Consider the following 22,068-nt stretch of genomic DNA (forward strand, 5'->3'; position numbering starts at 1 on the left):
CTATGCCAAGACCAAGGACTCCGCTTTTCACTGCCAGCACTCACAACCTTAGCGACATCCGCAAACCTGTGAGCCACTCCTACTTTCGTATCTGAAAGTGGGGTGTCAGAGCAATTATTGCAACGCTTCATCACGCTAGCGGTTCGATTCCCGCTGCGGCCTGTGAGGAGTTTGTAGCTTCCCTCCATGACTGCGTGGGTCTCGCTGGCAGGACTGGACCCAGTCACAGTGAGCGCTGGCAATAACTTAACCCAGGGACAGAGGAACAGCAGACTCCCTGTGAAGGGACGGAAGGAAGGGTTTAGACACAGGAAAACCAACAGGGAACTGGCACCATGACCGAGCGACACCCTGAGGTGGGACATTCTCCACAAACACACAAGGACCCAACGAGAGTCCCCTTTAAATAATCATAGAATGAGGTCATAATTAATCTTTCTTTTTCAAATCTTTTTATTATTACATTATTCAAAAATAACACAAGTACATCGAAGTAAGCAACACTTACAATGTCTTAGGGGAAAAAAAACATTATTTTAAAGATTGAAAATTTTTGGTGATAATAAAAAAACCCTACTAAGCAGAAAAAGTGGGAAAAAAACCCCCATTAGGTGTTCAACCCCGGAGCCATGCGTCATACAAAAAGCTTCTAAAGATAAACATCAAACCGCCAGCAAGAAAAAAAATGTACCAAAAATTTACAATTAGATCGTGGAGGAAATCTATCAATTAACTCAAATGATAATAATGAGTAAATGAACCCCATCTTTTCGAGGTCATAATTAATCATATAGTGCCAGTTACAATTAACTTGACAAGATTAAACCGAAAGCACCTGGGTTTAACGATTAATTTGAGAAGCCCTGAAGCCCAACACTTTACAGCAAGTCGCAGGGCTCATCACAGGTTTCTCCAGGTGCTGAGGTTTTCTCCCATGTTCCTAAGGCATACCGGTTAGGATAGCTGAGTTGTGGGCGCGCTATGTTGGCGCCAGAAGCACGGCGACAATTGTGGGCTCCCACCAGCACATCCCAAGTGCGTTGGTCGTTGATGCCAATGACAGATTTCACTGTCCCGATGTACATGGACAAACAAAACTAATGGTCACACTTTTAAGATCGACCTGCATAACAAGGAACAAGGGTCCCAGCAATGAAGGCATGTCGCCAAAACTTAGACCGACTTGTGTAGATGCACAGTGGGGAGAATGCTGACTGGCCGAAACACGGCCTGGTATGGAAACACCAACACGCAGGGATTATAAAGTCCACAAAAAGTATTGGGTGCTGCCCAGTCCATCACAGTAAAGCCCTCCCCATCATCGAGCACATCTACAAGAAAGTGGCATCCATCACCAGGCACTACCCCACGGGCCATGCTCTCCTCTCACCACTACCATCGGGCAGGAGGTGTTGGAACTGGAACTCCAGCAGTAACTCTCTGCAAACAGCTCTCACTCTACAACCATCAGGCCTCTGAACCAGCGTGAATAACTTCACCCACCACAACTCTCAGCTGATTCTACAACCTCTACAGGCTCACTTTCAAGAACTCTACAGCTCATGTTCTCAGTATTATTTGCTATTTGCTCAGTTTGTCTTCTTTTGCATATTCTTTGTCAGCCTTTGTTTATGTAATTTGTTTTGTAAACTCTGTTGTATTTCTTTCACCCTTATAAATGCCTGCAAGAAAATGTATCTCAGGGGAGTTTATGGTAACATATACAAACTTAGAAAATAAATTTACTTTGAACTTTGATCCCTGTGGTACACCTTTGACCACAGTCTTTCAAAGGCAACAACAACCCTTGGTCATCATCCATTACCTGCCATTGCCAAGAAAATTTCATATCAAATCTTCCAGGTTATCCTGAATCACAAGGGCCGTAACCCTTTGGACCCAAATCCTGCATTGGACCTTGACAAAGTCCTGACTGAGGCCTTCGTGACTCCAGATGTCACCACAGCCTTGGTCCAGATGTAGATTGAAGAGGTGAGTAGACAGGTCTTTGTCTGTTAAATATATATTGAAACATCAAAGCATAAAGTGAAATGGATTGTTTCTGTCAATGAACACACAGTCCAAATACGTGCTAGGGCGGCCCGCAAGTGTTGCCTTGCTTCCGGTATCAGCAAAGCGTGCCCACAGCTCACTAACCCTCGGCCGCACATCTTTGAGATGTGGGATGAGACCGGAGCACCTGGAGGAAACACGTTAACATATAAGGAATATTTGATGGGAAATCTCATTGAAACCTAGTGAGTATTGAAAGACCTGTATAGAGTGGATTTGGAGAGGTTGTTTCCAATAGTGGGAGAGCCTATGACTAGAGCGCACAGCCTCAGAATAGATCAGAGATGAGGAGGAATTTCTTCAGCCATGAATCTGTGGAATTTATTACCATAGACAGCTTTGGAGGCCAAGTCATTGGATATGTTTGAAACGGAGGTTAATAGTTTCTTGATTAGTAAGGATGTCAAAGGCTATGGGGAGAAGGCAGGAGAATGGGTTTGAGGACATCAGAATCAGGTTTAATATCACTGGCATGTGTTATGAAATTTGTTGTTTTGTGGCAGCAGTACATTGCAATACATAAATAATAAAATCTGTGATTTACAGCGTATGTGTATAATAGTTAAATTCAATAGGTAGTGCAAAAAGAAAAAAAAAAGTAGTGAGGTAGTGTTCATGGGTTCAATGTCCATTCAGAAATCGGATGGCAGAGCGGAAGAAGCTGCCCCCGAATCGTTGAATGTGAGTCTTGCAGCTTCTGTACCTCCTCCCTGATGGCAGCAATGAGAAGAGGGCATGTCCTGTGTGATGGGGGTCTGTAATAATGGACACCACCTTTCTGAGGCATCGCCATCAAAAAAATCAGCCATAGCAGAACAGACTTGATGGGCTGAATGGCCAGATTCTGCTGACTCTCTCCACCGCCAATGCCCCAGTGTAGACCAGTGAGTGCAGTAATTTAAGAATTCACGCCTTCGTCGCCTCTGCTCTCGTGACTCGTTTGCGAACGTGCCAGTGGAATTGCCGTCAGATTTTCACGCAGTGAAGTCTGACTTGCGTATTGTTACACCTTGCTGTCATAAGCAGTGACGAGTGACCAGTGCCTCGCTGTCGAGATGGCATTCGGCTGAAATCAACGGCAGTTCCTTCCATTTGCTGCAACAGGTTTATTGAAGTGGAAAGTGTGCAAGGCCCTGCAAGGTTGTCAAAAAGGCAGGTGGGGTCACCGAGGGGGGTTGAAGATAAATAGAAAGAAAGGACATCAGGGAAGATGTCAGGGGGTGTGTGTACTGTGGTGAGATTGCACAGATGCCAGTATACATGACCGTAGTGTATTACCCAGATGGCCAGCAAACAAAAATAATTCCTCTGACAAAATGCTATTATAGAACAGTACATCACAGGATCAAGCCCTTTGGCCCATAAACCTATGCTGAACTAATTAAACCAGTAATTAAATGCTTACTAAACTAGTCCCTTCTATCTAAACAATATCCATATTCTTCTCACATTCCTGTGCCTCCTCAAATGCTTCTTGTGGTAAGTGCCTCTGTTCATATTGGTGTCTGCCAGCACCCTGGCAGCGCATTCCAGACACCCACCACTCTGTTACAAAAAACTGGCCTCAGCACATCTCCCTTCAACTCAGAGCATTGAGTATAGGAGTTGGGATGTAATGTTGAAATTATACAAGGCATTGGTCAGGCCAAATTTGGAGTATTGTGTACAGTTCTGGTCACCAAAATATAGGAAAGATGTCAACAAAATTGAGAGGGTACAGAGAAGATTTACTAGAATGTTACCTGGGTTTCATCACCTAAGTTACAGAGAAAGGTTGAACAAGTTGGGTCTTTATTCTTTGGAATGTAGAAGGTTGAGGGGGGACTTGATAGAGGTGTTTAAAATTATGAGGGGGATAGATAGAGTTGACGTGGATAGGCTTTTTCCATTGAGAGTGGGGGAGGTTCAAACAAGAGGACATGAGTTGAGAGTTAAAGGGCAAAAGTTTAGGGGTAACATGAGGGGGAATTTCTTTACTCAGAGAGTGGTAGCTGTGTGGAACAAGCTTCCAGCAGAAGTGGTTGAGGCAGGTTCGGTGTTGTCATTTAAAGTTAAATTGGATAGATATATGGACAGGAAAGGAATGGAGGGTTATGGGCTGAATGCAGGTCGGTGGGACTAGGTGAGAGTAAGAGTTCGGCACGGACTAGAAGGGCCGAGATGGCCTGTTTCCGTGCTGGAATTGTTATATCATTATATGGAACTCATCGCCTCTCACCTTAAATGCATTCCAAACACAGGAAAATCTGCAGATGCTAGAAATCCAGAGATTTCTCAAAATTCCAGTAATTTACCCCTCCTGCACCATTCCCCCATTCCCATTTCCCTCTCTCACCTTATCTCCTTACCTGTCCATCACCTCCCTCTGGTGCTCCCCCCCCCCCACCATCCTTTTCTCCCATGGTTTTTTATCAGATTCCCCCTTCTCCATCCGTTTATCTCTTTCACCGATCAACTTCCCAGCTCTTTACTTCACCCGTCCCCCTCTCCCGGTTTCACCTGTCACCTACCACCTTGCACTTCCTCCTTCCCTCCCCTCACCTTCTTTATCTGACTTTTTTACTGTCCTGATGAAGGATCTCGGCCCGAAACATGGACTGTACTCTTTTCCATAGATGCTGCCTGGCCTGCTGAGTTCTTCCAGCATTTTGTGTGTGCGTTGCTTAAATGCATTCCTTCTACTATTAGACATTCTGACCCTAGGGAAAATAGATATCCCAGCTGTATACTCTATCCTGTAAATGCCAACAAGAAATGTTCTCCCTGTGACCAGGGGGTTTCCACGCTCTCTGACTCTGTGAGGGCAGAAGTGGAGGCAGGAATAGATTCTATTGAAAACTGGGAGAATGAGGAGGTGAACAGCCCTCCTATTGGGGGTGGGGGGGTGGGGCGGTGTGCGGCGTGCTAGTGTGCTGGTAACGCAACACTTTACGGAATTGATCAGGGTTCAATTCCGGCCACTGTCTGTAAGGAGTTTGTATGTTCTCCCCGTGACCACACGGGTTTCCTCCGGGTGCTCCGGTTTCCTCCCACAGTCCAAGGACGTACCGGTTGGTCGGTTAGTTGGGGGAGGAAAACAGTGTAGTTGCAAGGAGGTGCAACTACACTGTTTTCCTCCCCCAGTATAGTCGGGTAAGCTCAGCAAGAAAGACAGCCGATGCGGAGGTCATTGTCTACCAGAGCAGAGTGAGAATGTGAAGAGGCAGCATGTAGGGCATGTCCCTGAAGGTCAGTGGTGAAGATTTCATTGTGCACCGGCAAATGCAGCGAAGATTGTTCAGGTAGCGCAGTGGTTAGCGCAACGCTTTACAGTTCCCAGCGACCCAGGTTCAATTCCTGCTACTGATTGTACGGAGTTTGTACGTTCTCCCCGTGACCGCGTGGGTTTCCTCCAGGTGCTCCAGTTTCCTCCCACAGTCCAAAGACGAACCGGTTGGGAGGTTAATTAGTCATTGTAAACTGTCCTGTGATGAGGCTGGGGTTAAATCAGAGGATTGACGGCAGTACGGCTCGAAAGCCCAGAAGGGCCTGTTTCATGCTGTATCTCAATCAATCAGTCAATAAATAGTGTTACAAGTACCGATTTAACAACGCTCCTTTAAGGACAAAATTGAAAGACAGAGAGATTGAGGGCAAGTGAGAAACCACCCAAATTTTTGTCCATTGGAGGTTAGCCTCAGGAGTTATTTTTGGCAAGTGGCAATGTCACTGTGAGACAAGGTCTTGCACTGAGCTGAAAAAGCCCTGGCTCAAACACAGCTCACTTCCTCTCCTCTACCAGGGGAGGCTCGCTGGGATTATTTCAGCAAAGTGGCTGGCCAGGTTATTGTTTTAATTCTGATGGTAGTTCATCTGTTACTCTTACATCGGCGGGAGGAGAAGATGGCAGCGTGACGCAGTGCGCGCAGCTCTCTGGTGAAATGATATCGTTTCTGTTACATAGGGGCCGAGAATAATTCTGATTTGATGGAGACAGACGTGAAAGCACAGAGGAACATCTGGAGAAATTTCTGAAATGCCCGGTTCGCTGCCACTGCTACTGTGTGATCGAGAATCTTCCGGAGGGAGGGCCCCAAAATCCCCAGCTTTACCTGCTGTTGGCGACCGAGGCTGAGGTCGAAGCGCTTGGATAGAGACGGTGCTCGGTACTCGGTGTCAGAGGGCTGATCGGAGGCTCGAAGTTTTGGGACGACTCAGAGTCGGACTGTGGTTGGGCATAGCAGGGAGAGTTTTCTTCCTTCTCCCGTCTGCGTGAGATGTGGGACATTCGAGAGACTTTGAACTTTTTTACTGTGCCCATGGCCTGTTCTTCATCGAGTTATGGTATTGGTGCACTGTTGTAACTATATGTTATAATGATGTGGTTTTTGTTAGTTTTTCAGTCTTGGTCTGTCCTGTGTTTCTGTGATATCACACCGGAGGAATATTGTATCATTTCTTAATGCATGCATTACTCAATGACAATAAAAGAGGACTGCATGTCCTCATAATCTAATGTACCAAGACAGACCGATTTCATGAATCAGAATTAGAATCAGATTGATTATTTCTTCTTTCTTGAGATACAGCATGGAACAGGCCATTCTGGCACTCTGAGTTGTGCCACCCAGCAACCCAGCTACTAACTCAAACCTAATCTCAGTACAATTTACAATGACCAATTAACCCAGCTACTAACCTAAACCTAATCTCAGTACAATTTACAATGACTAATTAACCCAGCTACTAACCTAAACCTAATCCACAGGGCAATTTACAATGACCAACTAACCTACCAACCGCTACGTCTTTGGGCTGTGGGGAAACCCACGCGGTCACGGGGAGAACGTACAAACTCCTCACAGTCAGCGACGGAATAGAACCCGGTACTGTAAAGTGTTGTGATAACCACTACGCTACCATGCCGTCTCATTATCACTGACATGACATGAAATGTGTCTTTTTGTGACATCAGTGCAAAGCCATCAAAATCCATCAACTACAAAAGAAATGTGTTGCATTTGTTAAGGAGATAGTTTTCAGTGTTACTGGAATATGTCAAGTATTGAGGACATGTACAGTACTGTGCGAGTCTTCAGCACATATATATCACTCCGGTGCCTAAGGCTTTTACACAGAACTGTATTTGTCAATGTGGAGCGGAGAACGAGTTTGTAGATCTGATCTGACGGGAGCAAAGGATGTTGGGAATGGCGAGGGTGGAGCACCGTGGGTAGGATGTGGGACAGGTGACAGAGACGGAGTGCCAGGGGTGGGGTTGCTGGGGGTGCAGACACACCCAGCCCTGAGACACCAGCAAGGGCATTTGATTCCAAACAATTGGGTTATTGATCATTACAGAATGTCTCTCTGGTGCTTCCCACTCCCCCCTCTCTCCCTTCCCCTTTTCCCAACCATGATTCCCCTCTCCCTGCCCCCTTCCCACTCTCAGTCCACAATAGAGACCCGTATCAGAATCTGGTTTATCATCACTCACATATATCATGAAATTTGTTTTTTGGTGGCAGCAATACAGTGCAATACATAAATTTACTACAGTACTGTGCAAAAGTCTGAGGCACCCTAGTTATATACAGTATTGTAAATATAAGAGATAAATATACATATTTAAAAAAAACCAAAGTAATATTTAGCAGACTACAATGCAGCCTCTCTCTGGCCTTTGAATGATAGTATTTTGATAGATAACTACCACAGGTAATCAGCGCATATTTGGTATTTCTTTTTAAACACCTTGAAGGTGATTTCAAGTTGACACATTGAGAAGTGACAAAAATATTTGAAGTTACAAAAATCAAGGATAGAAGTTTCCTACCGATCCAACCATGTGATACAGGCGCAGAATCAGGCCATTCGGCCCATCGAGTCTGCTCTGCCATTTCATCATGGCTGATCCATTTTCCCTCTCAGCTCCAATCTCCCCGTATCCCTTCATGCCCTGATCAATCAAGGATTTATCAACCTCTCCCCTAGATATACCCAATGGCTTGGCCTCCACAGCCACATGTGGCAATGAATTCCACAGATTCACCGCCTTCTGGCTAAAGAAATTCCTCCTCAGCTCCATTATAAATGGATGTTCCTCTATTCTGAGGTTGTGCCCTCTGCTCTCAGACTCCCCCACCTTAGGAAACACCCTCTCCACGTCCACTCTGTCGAGGCCTTTCAACATTCGATAGGTTTCAGTGCAATCCGCCCCCCATTCTTCTGAATTCCAGTGAGTGCAGGCCCAGAGGCATCCATTTCCCTCTCAGTCCCAAAGTCCTGCCTTCTCCCCGTATCCCTTCACGCCCTGACTCATCAATAATCTGTCAATCTCTGCCTTAAATATTCCTGTTGGATTTATGAAGCTGCTGAGCCACAAAATTCTGGTGGATCATGGTCATGTTCAGTACAGAAACAGGCCCTTCAGCCCATCTGGCCCATGCTGACCAGGTTGTTTATTGAGCTGATCCCATTTGACCCTTGTCGCTCTATGTCACTCTGGTTTGTCTGACCGTGTTGCAAACGAGGCAGAGGCACAGCTTTGGGCTGCTAGTACCAAAGAGGCACAGTTCCGTGGCGACTAGCGTCATGCTTTACCGTGTCATCTGTAAGGTTAAGATTCAATTCAAAAAGATTCAAAGTATGCTTACATTGCAGAACCCTGCGATTCATCTTCCCACAGACAGCCGCAAAACCAGGAAACACCATGGGACCCGTTCAAAGTAAAACATCAAACCCACAACACGTTAAAAAAAAACAAATTGCGCAAACAGCAAAAACAGAAAAAAATGAGCGAGAAGCACAGAATATTAAGCCCCAACCCACAAAGTCATCAGCACAGTGCTTTACAGTACCAGCAATCTGGGTTCAATTCCCCCTGCTGCCTGTAAGGAGTTTGTCCGGACTTTCGGTGACCGTGTGGGACTCCTTCGAATGATCCAATTTCCTTCCATAGTCCTAAGACGTACCGTTTGGTAGGTTAATTGTTCCTTTGATTAGGGTAGGATTAAATCGGGGGATTGCTGGGCAGCGTGGCCCAAAGTGTCTGTATTTTAATTTAAAAAAAGAAAGAAAGATTTCACGCAAACTCCCTGTACCTCAGTTCAGTTCGATCAGTCCTGGAAGGAGCTTGTACATTCACGCTGTGTCCGTCGGGTGCTCCAGTTTCCTCCCACATTCCAATCACATGTGGGTTAGGTTTAGTGAGTTGTGGGCATGCTGTGTTGGCACCGGAAGCTTGGCAACACACGTGGGCTGCTGCCAGCACGTCCTCAGACCTCCGCTCAATCCCCCAAAAGCGGAACTTCCCGGTGGCCAAACAATTTAATTTCCAGTTCTGACATTTTGGTCCATGGCCTCCTCTTTGGCCACGATGAGGCCGCCCTCAGGGTGAAGGAGAAACACCTTATATTCCGTCTGGGTAGCCTCCAACCTGATGGTATGAATATTGACTTCTTCCGGTGGAAAAATATCCTTCCTCCTTTCCCTTTTCTTCTGTTCCCCACTCTGACCTCTTACTGGCACTTGCTTATCATCTCCCCCTGGTGCCCCTCCGCCTTCCCTTTCTTCCATGAGCCACTCTCCTCTCCCATCAGATTCCTTCCTTTCCAGCCCTTTACCTTTCCCACCCACCCGGCTTCACCTCTTACCTTTCAGCTATCTCCTTCTCTTCTTCCCATCTTTTTATTCTGGCATCTTCCCCCGTCTTTCTCAGTCCTGAAGAAGGGTCTCAGCCTGAAATGTCGACTGTTTATTCATTTCCATAGATGCTGCCTGACCTGCTGAGCTCCTCCAGCATTTTGTTTGTGTGTATCCTCAGACTGTGTAGGTCGCTGAGGCAAAGCTACGCATTTCACTATAAGTTTTAGTGTTTCGATGTATACGTGACAGATAAATCTCTTGGCTCCCTGGAGAGGTGATGTAGATTCACTGGGGGTTAACCTGTCAAATGGCTCAATACTTGAGTGGCATGGGCTGGCGCAGAATATGTGAGATACCGAACACGCGGCCTCTTTCACATTGGCCGCAGGAGAAATACTGATAAAAGGACAAATCTGGCTTTTTAAAGAAAGATTCGCACTTGCATGGAGCCATTCTTGTCAGGTGTTCCAGGCCTGGAGCAATGTGCCACGGCCAAGCCTGGGCCTAATGCAAGGTACAGTCCTCTGTTTGAACAATCTAAACGCCGGCTCGTATAGACTGGAAGGGCAGGACGCTGAGGGTCGGGCGAGGTTGTTTCACTCTGGGCACCGAGCTGATCTGGAGAGGTCGAGAACGGCTTCTTCAGCAGCAAAATCTAGGCCTGGAGTGATTCGCCGTAGTGGGGTCAGACCCTAAAGCTGTGAGACTAACCCCGGCTTCTATGCTTCATCTGTGAATTTTGCGATGATTTGCCCCACTAATATGAAGAACTGAATACCAAGGCTTTGGGCCTACTAAGGACTCAATTTGGTCTGGAATGCTGCTGTTGGTGCTTGCTTCTGTTGTTTGTGTGATTTGTTTTTTTTTCTCTTTCTCAGTGTGCATTAGGGGTTGGTCTTTAATTTTTAAAATTGAGTTCTTTAGAGTTTCTTGCTTTGCATCTGACTTTAAGCAAAAAAATCTCAAGGTTGTATAATTTATATATTCTTTGATAATAAATGAACCCAAAGTGCTTCATGGCCAACGTGGGAAGCATGGTAGATAACTAGTCAGTCGCAAGTTGCTGCAAACAGAAAAATGATGATAATTAAATAATTGGTTTTCAAACCAGGGACTGAGTGCTGGCCCGGAATCTTCTCCTCAGCCAACAGTATCCAGAGATGAAGGGATACTGTAGGTGTCCAGCTGAGAGCGGAAGCTGGCTCCAGTTTCAACATCTGACGGGAAATGCTGCAGTAATTAGCCGCTACTGTGAGCTGGAGTGTTACCAAAATTATTGTTCCCCTGCTCCCCAGATGGGCCTTGAACCCCAGAGTCCTGATGCAGAGGTGGGGATGCAGCCCACTCACTGGAGCACATGCCAGTGTGTTCCTCCCAGTGTTCCTGCTCTGCTAAAACTGGGCAATGAATACTTTTGAAGTCTTTTCAACACTGGAACCCAGCCAATATCTCACTTCCATTCTCCCTTCTCCCCCTTCTCCCCCTTCTCCCCCTTCTCCCCCTTCTTCTTTCTCTGCCCCTCCCTCTTCTCTCTTTTTCCATTCCCCATTCTGGCTCCCACCTTAATCCTCCTCTCTCACCTGCCCATCACCTCCCTTTGGTTCCCCTCCTCCTTCTCTTTCTCCCATCCGCTCTCTTCTCCTCTCAGATTCCTTCTTCAGCCTTTTGCTTTTCCACCTACCACCTTCCGGCTTCTCACTTCTTCCTCCCTCACCCACCCACCCACCTTCCCCCTCCCCTGGTTCTCATCAATCACCTGCCAACTTGTCCTCCCATCCCTCCCTCCACTCTCTTATCCTGACCTCTTCTCAGTCCCGATGAAGGGTCTTGGCACAAAATGTTGACTGTTTATTCATTTCCTTAGATGCCCCCTGACCCACTGAGCTCCTCCAGCATTTTTGTGCCTGTTACTCCCATTCCCTCCCTGTTCACTTGTGGCGTCTACACCAGGGGTTCCCGTCCTGGGATTCACGGACCCCTTGCTTAATGGTAATTGGTCCATGGCATCAAACGCAGACTGGTTTTCAGTTTGGTTGAGCAACTTCGCACTGTCTACCACAACCGCCCAAATCTCCTAGTGACCAGCCACTGGAATTCCATTTCCCAATCCCACACAATAAGAACATAAGAAATAGGAGCAGGAGTCGGCCATCTGGCCCATCGAGCCTGCTCCACCATTCAATAAAATCATGGCTAATCTGGCCATGGACTCACCTCCACCCACCTCCCTTTTCCCCATAACCCTTCATTCCCCTACTATGCAAAATCTATCCAACCTTGTCTTCAATAGATTTACTGAGGTAGCTTCCACTGCTTCACTGGGCAGAGAATTCCACAGATTCTCTTCTCTCTGGGAAAAACAGTTCCTCCTCATCTCCGTCCTAAATCTACTCCCCCGAATCTTGAGGCTATGTCCCCTAGTTCTAGTCTCACCTACCAGTGGAAACAACTTTCCTGCCTCTATCTTATCTATCCCTTCCATAATTTTATATGTTTCTGTAAGATCTCCTCTCATTCTTCTGAATTCCAGCGAGTACAGTCCCAGGTGACCCAATATTTCCTCATAGTCTAACCCCCCCATCTCTGGAATCAACTTGGTGAACCTCTTCCGCACTGCCTCCAAAGCCAGTATATCCTTCCTCAGGTGAGGAGACTAGAATGGCACGCTGCCTGGAGTATGTTCATTGGTAATTTGAGGCCAGATTCAGATTTGAGAAACAGAATGTCACTGTTATTCTTTGTGGTCTTCAGCCTGATGGGATGAATATTAATTTCTCTGACTTGCAGTGACCATTCCTCTTTCCCCACGCTCCCTCTTTTTCCGTTATCCCATCACGCTTTCTCTTTACCCTCCTCGATCCTCTCCATCTGACGTAGGGTTTTCCGCTCAAAGGCATTGGTGTTCCCATTCCAGGCCGCAATGCAAACACGAGGGATTCTGCAGATGCTGGAAATTCAAGCAACACACATCAAAGTTGCTGGTGAACGCAGCAGGCCAGGCAGCATCTCTAGGAAGAGGTACAGTCGACGTTTCAGGCCGAGACCCTTTGTCAGGACACTGCGTCCTCACCCTCCGTTCTGACAAAGGATCTCAGCCTGAAACGTCGACTGTACCTCTTCCTAGAGATGCTGCCTGCCCTGCTGCGTCTACCAGCAACCTTGATGTGTGTTGCCCGGCCGCAATGCATCCAGTCAGCACACTTTCCACCGCACATCGACAGGAGTCTTCCAAGCCTCTTGATGACATGCAGAACCTCCGCAGACTCCTGAGGTAATAGAGTCACTGTCGTGCTTTCTCCGCAATTGTATTTATATGACGGGTCCAGGACAGGATTAAGAAACGTTTTGAAGTGAAAATCTCAAATAAAACTGCTTAAAATGATTGGAATAGTCAAGTTTACATGGCAGGGCATGTAACGTTTTCTGTGCAGATCAGTTGACTGAGAGTTCCCACCAGCAATTCTATTGGATAGTTCTTTTATGTTTTGTGTGTGGGCGCAGAGATCAGGCCAGGAGGAGTATTAATGATTTTACCCAAGTCTCAGATGGGATCCAATGTTTTATGCAAGAAAAGATCCCTCCTACTCTCTTCTCCCGTTCTCCAAACTTTCGCCAGTGAAGGGGAACTTTCATTTCTCCCATGTGGAGAAAACTTTCATTTCTCCAGCATTCTGTGTGTGATGTTGCGTTGGATTTCCAGAATCCGCAAAGTCTCTGTTTCCTCCTTTGTTCATTAGAATTTGAGTTCAAATTAACACCCTTGGTCGGTATGTGCTCGGTTTTAATCACTGATATTCAAGCATACAGACAGTAAGGGCCGGAGAGGAAATCGGATCTGTGGCTGCAAACATTTGTGTAATTTATTAAAATACGGAAATGGCTTTCAGCGCAGACAATGGGGTTTCTGCAGGCATCTGTGTCCCTGACCTGAAGCAGATTGTGCCGCGACTTGGCTCTTCCTGCGTGTCCAATTGGGACTCGCAGCCAGTTACACACAAGGAGAGAAGCCGCGGTGAAGCCAGGCTTCCTCCCGCTCGCAATGTGCGGACCGGCAGGATTCCCAGTGTCAGCGAGTGCAGCTGTTTCCTGGTTGCAGCCCCACATCCCCTGCACTTTGCAGACTCTGGGCGAAGGGTATTTGCCATCTGCTCTCGTCATCAGCAATACCTCATCTTCCTTCCGAGCATTCAGCGGAGTGCTGGAATTCACGCGGACCGCTGTATGGACTGGAGACTGAGAGAAGCGTTCGGGGAGTGCGAGTGGGAATGGATCTACAAGTGAGCACGCAGCGAAGGCTCTGAAAGCCAGCCACCAGTCTGCCCGAGCCAGGCAGAAATGTGCAGGGGCACCAACACATTTACTGTTAACTCTCTGCGGGGTAAGTGGACCTGCTGACAACTCCCATGTCACTGCCAGCTCCCCGCTGAATCTGCCCTGAAATGGTTTCATATGATCAGGGTCTCTGTCTTGGTATCCTTTAAAAGCAACAGACATTTACAGGGATTAGTGCCCTTTTTAACTGGAATAATTTTTGCCATGAATTTCAAAGTAATTTGTCACTGAATAGCCCAGGCTACGTGCAGACCACCTCTTTAAAATGACAAAGGTCGTCACGTTCCTTTCTGTAGTTAACTTGACGAAAGAGGCCTTAGCGATCAATGTTTCAAAGTGTTTATTGAAGAGATCGCTCTGGCATCTGCCTGTTTCCTGTCCACTCGGGTAGCTACTCTATGAGGCACTGGTGTTCTCTTCTCTCGCTGCAGTCCATCCACTTTCAAGGTTCAACATGCTGACAACAGGAATTCTGCAGATGCTGGAAATTCAAGCAACACACAGATAAAAGTTGCTGGTGAACGCAGCAGGCCAGGCAGTATCTCTAGGAAGAGGTACAGTTGGTGTTTCAGGCCAAGACCCTTCGTCAGGACTAACTGAAGGAAGAGTTAGTAAGAGATTTGAAAGTGGGAGGGGGAGGGGGAGATCAGAGATGCTCTTCCAGAGACTGTTGTGCGTGAAGATCCCGGGAAGTCAGCAGATACTCACACCACCCTGACAGGCAGCAACAATCACTCCACCGTCAAAGTCGCATTTCTTCCCCGCTCGGGTGTTTTCTGATGTTTGAAAAGGATCAGAATCGGGTTTAGCTCTGACGTACATCGTGAACTTTGTTGTTTTGAGACAGCAGTACAATGCAATGACTATAAATAGCAATAGGAATATTTATACACTCAGAGGCCACTTTATTAGACGCCTCCTGTGCCTCAAAGAGTGGCCCTGAGTGTACGTTTGTGGTCTTCTGCTGCTGTAGCCCATCCACTTCAACATTAGACAGCCGCATTCAGAGACTTTCCACAGGCCCCTGTTGTAACACCTGATTATTTGAGTTGCTGTCGTCTTCCTTGTGTTGGCGGGTGGCCAAGTGGTTAAGGCATCGTCTAGTGATCTGAAGGTCGCTAGTTCCGAGCCCCAGCCGAGGCAGCGTGTTGTGTCCTTGAGCAAGGCACTTAACCACACAGTGCTCCGCGATGACACTGGTACCAAGCTGTATCGGCCCTTGCCCTCCCCTTGGACAACACCAGTGGCGTGGAGAGGGGAGACTTGCAGCATGAGCAACTGCCGGTCTTCCATACAACCTTGCCTGGGCGCAAATCCATAGTCTCATGAGACTAACGGATGCCTATTATGTTGCCTTCCTGTCAGCTTGAACCAGTCTGGCCTCTCTCATTTTCGGGGTGTTTTGGCCCACAGAACTGCTGCTCACTGGATGTCTTTTTTGTTTATCACACCATTCTTTGCAAACTCTAGACACAGGGGTTCCCAACCTGGGGTCCATGGGCCCCTTAGTTAATCGTAAGGGTCTATGGCATAAAAAAAAGGATTTGGGAATCCCAGTGTGTGAAAATCCCAGGAGATCAGCAGTTTCTGAGATACTCAAACCACCCCATCTGACACCAACAATCATTCCACAGTCAAAGTCACTTAGATCACATTTCTTCCCCATTGTGATTGTCATAGTCCGGTCCATGAAGTCCGCATTCCGGTTCACAGACTGGTCCATCGATCCTTATTCCAGGTTTTCTGGTTTTCCCTGGTTCTGTTGGTGCCTTAATTGAGGCACAGGGTTCTCATTTTGGACTGGCTACATAAAACAGCTCCTGTGTTCAGCTTCAGGGGCTGGACTGTTCTCTTCCCTTGCCTGCAACCTCGCCTGCATCGTTGTCAAGTTCTACCGCTGGAGCAAGACCGGAGCCTTACTGTGCCTAGATAAGGAACTGTCTTTCGTTGTTTGGAACTGTCTCTGTGTCCACGCCTTTGTTAGGTAGATCTGGCCATTTGCCGCTACCTAGTGTTGGGAACCGTCTCTGTGTCCATGCCTTCGCTAGGTAGGTCTGGCCGTTTGCCGCTACCTAGTGTTGGGAACCATCTCGTCGTGTTCAGCATTCTGTATATGAGTCCTGGCCCCAAGTCCTGTTTCCAAGGAGAGGTCCCGGCTCTGTGTTCCGTGTACAAGTTCTGGCCCTAAGTCCTGTTCCCAAGGAGGGGTCCTGGCTCTATGTTCCATGTTCCTGTGTTCCTGTCTCTCAAGTCCAAGGCTCCATGTTCCCGTGCTCTAGACCAAGGCTCTGTGTCCCTATCCTCCTCAAGACCAAGGCTCTGTGTTCTGTGTTCCTGTTGCCCCAAGTCCAAGGTTCCAAAGTTCCTGTCGTCCCAAGTCCAAGGCTCAGCTGTTCCTCAGTACCAAGTCAAGGCTTCGTGTTCTGGTCCTGTCCATATGCTTCGTCCTGTGCTGGCGTTTCCTTGTCCTGTACTGGAGTTCCCTTGTCTTGCCCAGGAATCTCTCGTTCTGTCCTGTAGCCTCGCCTAGTCCTGTCTCCCAAGAGCACGTCATGTCTTCGCCTAATTCCAGAGTCCGAGCCTGAGTCAAGACCCAGGTTCTGGGTCCTTGTCCAGTCTTTGGCTCGGAGTCCGAACCCAAGCCTCGTCATGTCCTCACCTCGAAGAACCCAAGCCTCATCATGTCCTCGCCTCGAAGGGCCCAAGCCTCGTTATGTCCATACCTCGAAGAACCCAAGCCATGTCCAGTCCTGTAGCCACATCATGTCCTCACCTAGTTCCAGGGTCCGAGCCCAAGTCAAGACCCAGGTTCTGGGTCCTTGTCCAGTCTCTGGCTCGGAGTCCAAGCCCAGGCTCCTAGTTCCCAGTTCCTGATCCCGGTCCCGCTTGCCTAGTCAATGTCCTAGCCCAAGTCTGTGTTCTTGTCACAGCTCTCTGGTCAAGTCCTGTTCCTAGTACTTCAGTGTCTGTGTCTTGCATTTGGGTCTGCTCCTAGTGCCCCCCTGTTATGACACTGATGTTAGGTCTGAACATCAGCTGAACTTCTTGACCATGTCTGCATGCTTTTATACATTGAATTGCTGCCACGTGATTGGCTGATGAGATATTTGCATTAACGAGTAGGTGTATAGGTGTACATAATAAAATGGCCATTGAGTGTACTCCCACTGAGGGGTTTGTATCTGGATATTTGTCTTGCACTGCAGTGGGACCTTGTATTCAGATGACTGATACATCCAGAAAATGTTCCATTTCTACCCTGCCCTCTCGAATCTCCACGATCTCCATTGCTGAACCCTGACAAGACCTGACATGTTTTTAACTGTATTTCATTATGCTTTATTTTTACAAGAAAAGGGGGCAATTGAACCTCTTGATGTTGTTTGGATGAAGGTGTCAACAGTTGAACTTTTCTCAATGTTTCAGGCTGAGTCCTGATGAAGGGTCTTAGCCAGAAACGTCAACTCTTTGTACCTTTGCATAGACCGTCCTTGCTGTGATTTAGTTTTTATGATTCTGTGTTGCAATATGTAGCTGCCACTTGACAAATGCCAGTGATATTCAACCTGACTCTGATTTTAAGCTGCTGCTCTGGATTTCCAGCACCTACAGAATCTCTTGTGTTTATGTTGACCTCCTTTGATATTTTCAATCCTGTACATCTAACCATGATAACACATACAAAATGCTGGAGGAACTCAGTGGGTCAGGCAGCATCTATGGAAAAGAGTAAACAGTCAAAGTTTTGGGCCGAGACCTTTCTGCAGGACTGGAAAGGAAGGGTGAAGATACTAGAATAATAAATGTGGGGAGAAGGGAAGGAGGATAGATTGAGGGGAAATTTGATGGAAGTATACAAATTATGAGGGGTACAGATAGGGTAAATGCAGGCAGGCGTTTTCCAACTGAGGTTGGGTGGGACTACAATTAGAGGTCATGGGTTAAGGGTGAAAGGTGAAAACTTAAAGGGGAACATGAGGGGAAATTGCTTCACTCAGATTGCTGTGATAGTGTGGAATGAGCTGCCAGTGCAAGGGGTGCATGCGAGTTGGATTTGTTGAGTTTAAGCTCATTGAGTTCAAGAGAAGTTTGGATAGGGACATGAATGGTAGGGGTATGGAGGGCTATGGTCCTGGGGCAGGTCGATGGGAGTAGGCAGTTTAAATAATTTGGCATGGTCTAGATGGGCTGAAAGGCCTGTTTCTGTGTTGTTCTTTTCTACGAGTCTGTGACTTTATGACTCTATGAAGCCCGGCGGGTGGGAAAGATAAAAGGGTTGGGGAAGAAGGAATCATAGGAGAGGAGAATTGACCATTGGAGAAGGGGAAGGAGGGAAGGAGGAGGGGACCCAGGGGGAGATGATAGACTGGAGAGAAGAGGTAAGAGGGCAGAATGGGGAATAGAAGAGGGATCTTTTTTTTACTGGAAGTGGAAATCGCATTTCTTTCAATCCCTTCCATCCACTTCCCTGAATTTTTCTGATTGTTGTCCTGTTGCTACTTTTCTTTGATCAATCATATTTTTGCTTCCCTTATTCCCGTGTTCCCTCCGCACTTTCATTTTTCCTGTCCGCTGCTAGCTCGCTTATTCAATGCTCTAAAAAGGCAAGAGATTCTGGAAGGAAACGTGGAGCTTTTCACCAGCCCAGACATTGCTGGGTCAATTGCCACAAACCCGTGGCAGCCGGCAGCATGGGCAGGAGCCCTGAGGCAGAAGCATCTCGAGTTGTGAATCTCTGTGGATTTCCACTCAACAAGCCGCAAAAATAAAAAAATTGCTCACTTTGTCATGGGCTGGAAAGTGAAAGAAGCATAATTGCTAACTTGCTCTGCATCACTCCACTGTAAACAAGACATCTCCGGATCTGCCGTATGGACCTGAATTACTTTTGCCGCTGCCTTCGGCCCTGACATCAGCATCACAGTCAGAATTATTACCACTGACATATGTTGAAAATTTTGTTGTTTTGCAGCAGCAGTACAGTGCAAGACAAAATCTACTATAAATTATAATCAGAAATCCTCAGTAATTATGTTATTAAATACAGTGTGTCCATGTCTATACTTTAAACTCTAACTTTATTTTGTATGTAATTCTTTATGTGTTGACACATGGCCAAGTGGTTAAGGCATTGGTCTTGTGATCTGAAGGTCGCTAGTTCGAGCCTCAGCTGAGGCAGCGTATTGTGTCCTTGAGCAAGGCACTTAACCTTTGCTCTGCGACGACACCAGTGCCAAGCTGTATGGGTCCTAGTGCCCTTCCCTTGGACAACATCGGTGGCGTGGAGAGGGGAGACTTGCAGCACGGGCAACTGCCGGTCTTCCATACAACCTTGCCCAGGCCTGCGCCCTAGAAACCTTCCAAGGTGCAAATCCCTGGTCTCACAAGACTAACGGATGCCTATATAAAAAAAAATTCTTTATACTTGTTGAATGTTGTTGTTTTTGTTGTGTGTTGCACCATGACCAACACACGACAGCAAATTCCAAATACCTTCAAATGTACTCTCAGTGGCCACTTTATTAGTTAGCTCCTGTACTGAGCAAAGTGACCAGAGTGTATGTCCATGGTCTTCTGCTGCTGTAGCCCATCCGCTTCCAGGTTCCATGTGTTGTGTGTTCAGAGATGCTCCTCTGCACACCACTGTTGTAACGTATGGTTATTTGAGTTACTGTCACCTTCCTGTCAGCATGAACCAGTCTGGCCATTCTCCTCTGACCTCTCATTACCGAGGTGTTTTTGCCCCCAGAACTATTGCCCACTAGATATATATATCTAGTTTCTCCAATGGTCTAGAAACTGCTGTGCGTGAAAATCCCGGGAGATTAGCAGTTTCTGAGATACTCAAACCACCCCGTCTGGCACCAACAATCACTCCACGGTCAAAGTCACTTAGATCACATTTCCTCCCCATTCTGATATTTGGTTTGAACAACAATTGAATATCTTGACCATGTCTGCATGCTTTTATGCATTGAGTTGCTGCCAGGTGATTGGCCGATTAGTGAGCAGATCTACCTAATAAAGTGGCAACTGGGTGTTCACGTTCTCTGCAAGTGTGACACTTTATTTTACATTTTGCTATTGTTTTACCTTGCTCTACCTCAATGTACTGTGCAATGAATTGATCGGTACAAACAGTATTCCTTATTTAGTTACACATCCAGCAGGGTATCAGACTCTTCTGGCCCAGCGAGCTCACGGTGCCCAATTACACCCTTGTGATCAATTAAACTTCCAACCGGTATGTCTGTGGAGTGTGGGAGGAAGCTGGAGCACCTGGGGGGAACCCACGCGGTCGTGGGGAGAATGCACAAGCTCTTTACAGTGGCGAAATTCACTGAGTCGGTGGTATTGTAACAGTGTTGTGCCAGCTGTTAAACTACCAAGTAGGCCAAGTTATCACCGTGCCTCGGTACCTGTGATAATATTGAACCAGTTTACCAATTGGTTCAACCATTTTAATTCCACTCCGACATGTAAGTCCATGGCCTCCTCTACTGCCACAATGAGGCCGCACTCAGGGTGGAGGAGCAACACCTCATATTCCACCTGGGTAGCCTCCAACCTGATGGCATGAACATTGATTTCTCTAACTTCCAGGAATTTCTCCACCCTGCACCTTCCTCCTTTCTCCATTCCCCATTCTGGTTCCCCTCTCACCCCTTCTCTTCTCCTCTCCTGCCCATCACCTCCTTCTGGTGCCCCTCCTCCTTCCCTTTCTCACATGCTCCACTCTCCTCTCCTATCAGATTCCTTCTTCTTCAGCCCTTTGCCTTTTCCACCCATCACCTCCCAGCTTCTCACTTCCCCATCCACCCACCTTCCCCCTTGCCGGGTCTCACCTATCACCTGCCGTCACCTCACCTGTCACCTTCCCCCTCCTCCCAGCCTCCTTCTTCTTCTCCCCTTCCTTTCCAGTGCTGAAGGAGGGAATTGGCCCGAAGCATCGACTGTTCATTCACTTCCACAGATGCTCCCTGACCTGCTGAGTTCCTCCGGCCTTTTGTCTTTGTCGCTTCACATAAAAAGCATTCACAGGGAAAAAAAATCAGAAATCATAAGCAATTTTTCCACAAAAAGAACACAACTAGAACAAAATAAAATGAAATCCTTGTAGTGCAAGATGACCTAAATGGTAATGATTAGTGTTGGGATGGTTGATTCAAGAACTCAGTAGTTTAAGGGAAGCAGCTGTTCACGAGCCACATCACTGTACCATCTTTTTATTTATTTATTGATTGAGATACAGTGCAAAATAGGTCCTTCTGGCCCTTTGAACCGCGCCACCCAGCAATCCCCCAATTTAACCCCAGCCTAATCACGGAGCAATTTACAATGACCAATTAATCTACTAACCGGTACGTCTTTGGACTGTGGGAGGAAACCAGAGCACCCGGGGGAAACCCACGCGGTCACGGAGAGAAGGTACAAACTCCTTACAGGCAGTGGCAGGAATTGAGCCTGGGTCGCCTGTACTGTAAAGTGATGTGCTCACCACGACGCTACCAATTTGCATTTGTTTTATATATAGTTCAAAGTGCATTTGTTCTCAGACGATTTATAGGGATGTTACTGATCCTACCTTGAGATTAATTCTCTTGAAAATAAATTAAAATAGAACTTGTGAAAACCTATACATAAATAGGCACTGACAAACGACCAACGTGCAAAAGAAGACTTATTGCGTAAATAAAAATAATATTGAGAACATGAGTTGTAAGGGGTGCTTGAAAGTGAGTCTGTAGTGTGTAGAAGCAGTTTAACGTTGAGGTGGGTGAAGTTATCCATGCCGGTTCAGGAGCCTGACGGTTGTAGGGTAACTGTCCCTGAACCGGGTGTACCTCCTGCCTAATGGGAGCTGCAAGAAGATGGCATGGCCCAGATGGCGGGAATCTTTGATGATGGATGCTGCCTCCTTGAGGCAGTACCTCCTATAGACACTATCAATGGTGGCGACGTACGTGCCAGTGATGTTTTGGGCAGAGACAAGAACTTCCTACAGTTTCATACTTCCCTATGCATTTCATTCTTGCC

The 22,068-nt window shown here is 47.0% G+C and overlaps 1 protein-coding gene across 4 annotated transcripts in view; it reads left to right on the top strand.

Annotated features, from left to right (window-relative positions):
• Positions 1-22,068, top strand: part of LOC140190134 (tyrosine-protein kinase Fyn-like) — a 298,385-nt gene that overhangs the window by 180,761 nt on the left and 95,556 nt on the right. The window contains exon 1 of one of the 4 annotated variants that reach the window (XM_072246640.1): positions 13,806-14,077. The exons of the other annotated variants lie outside the window; for them this stretch is intronic. Within the exon in view, the coding sequence (XP_072102741.1) occupies positions 14,035-14,077 (43 nt within the window). The 5' untranslated portion in view covers positions 13,806-14,034. Of the gene's footprint in view, positions 1-13,805; positions 14,078-22,068 lie in introns of those variants that run through there. 4 annotated transcript variants of the gene reach the window in all.

The sequence above is a fragment of the Mobula birostris genome, chromosome 29 (assembly GCF_030028105.1).
Source record: "Mobula birostris isolate sMobBir1 chromosome 29, sMobBir1.hap1, whole genome shotgun sequence".
NCBI classification, from domain to species: Eukaryota; Metazoa; Chordata; class Chondrichthyes; order Myliobatiformes; family Myliobatidae; genus Mobula; species Mobula birostris.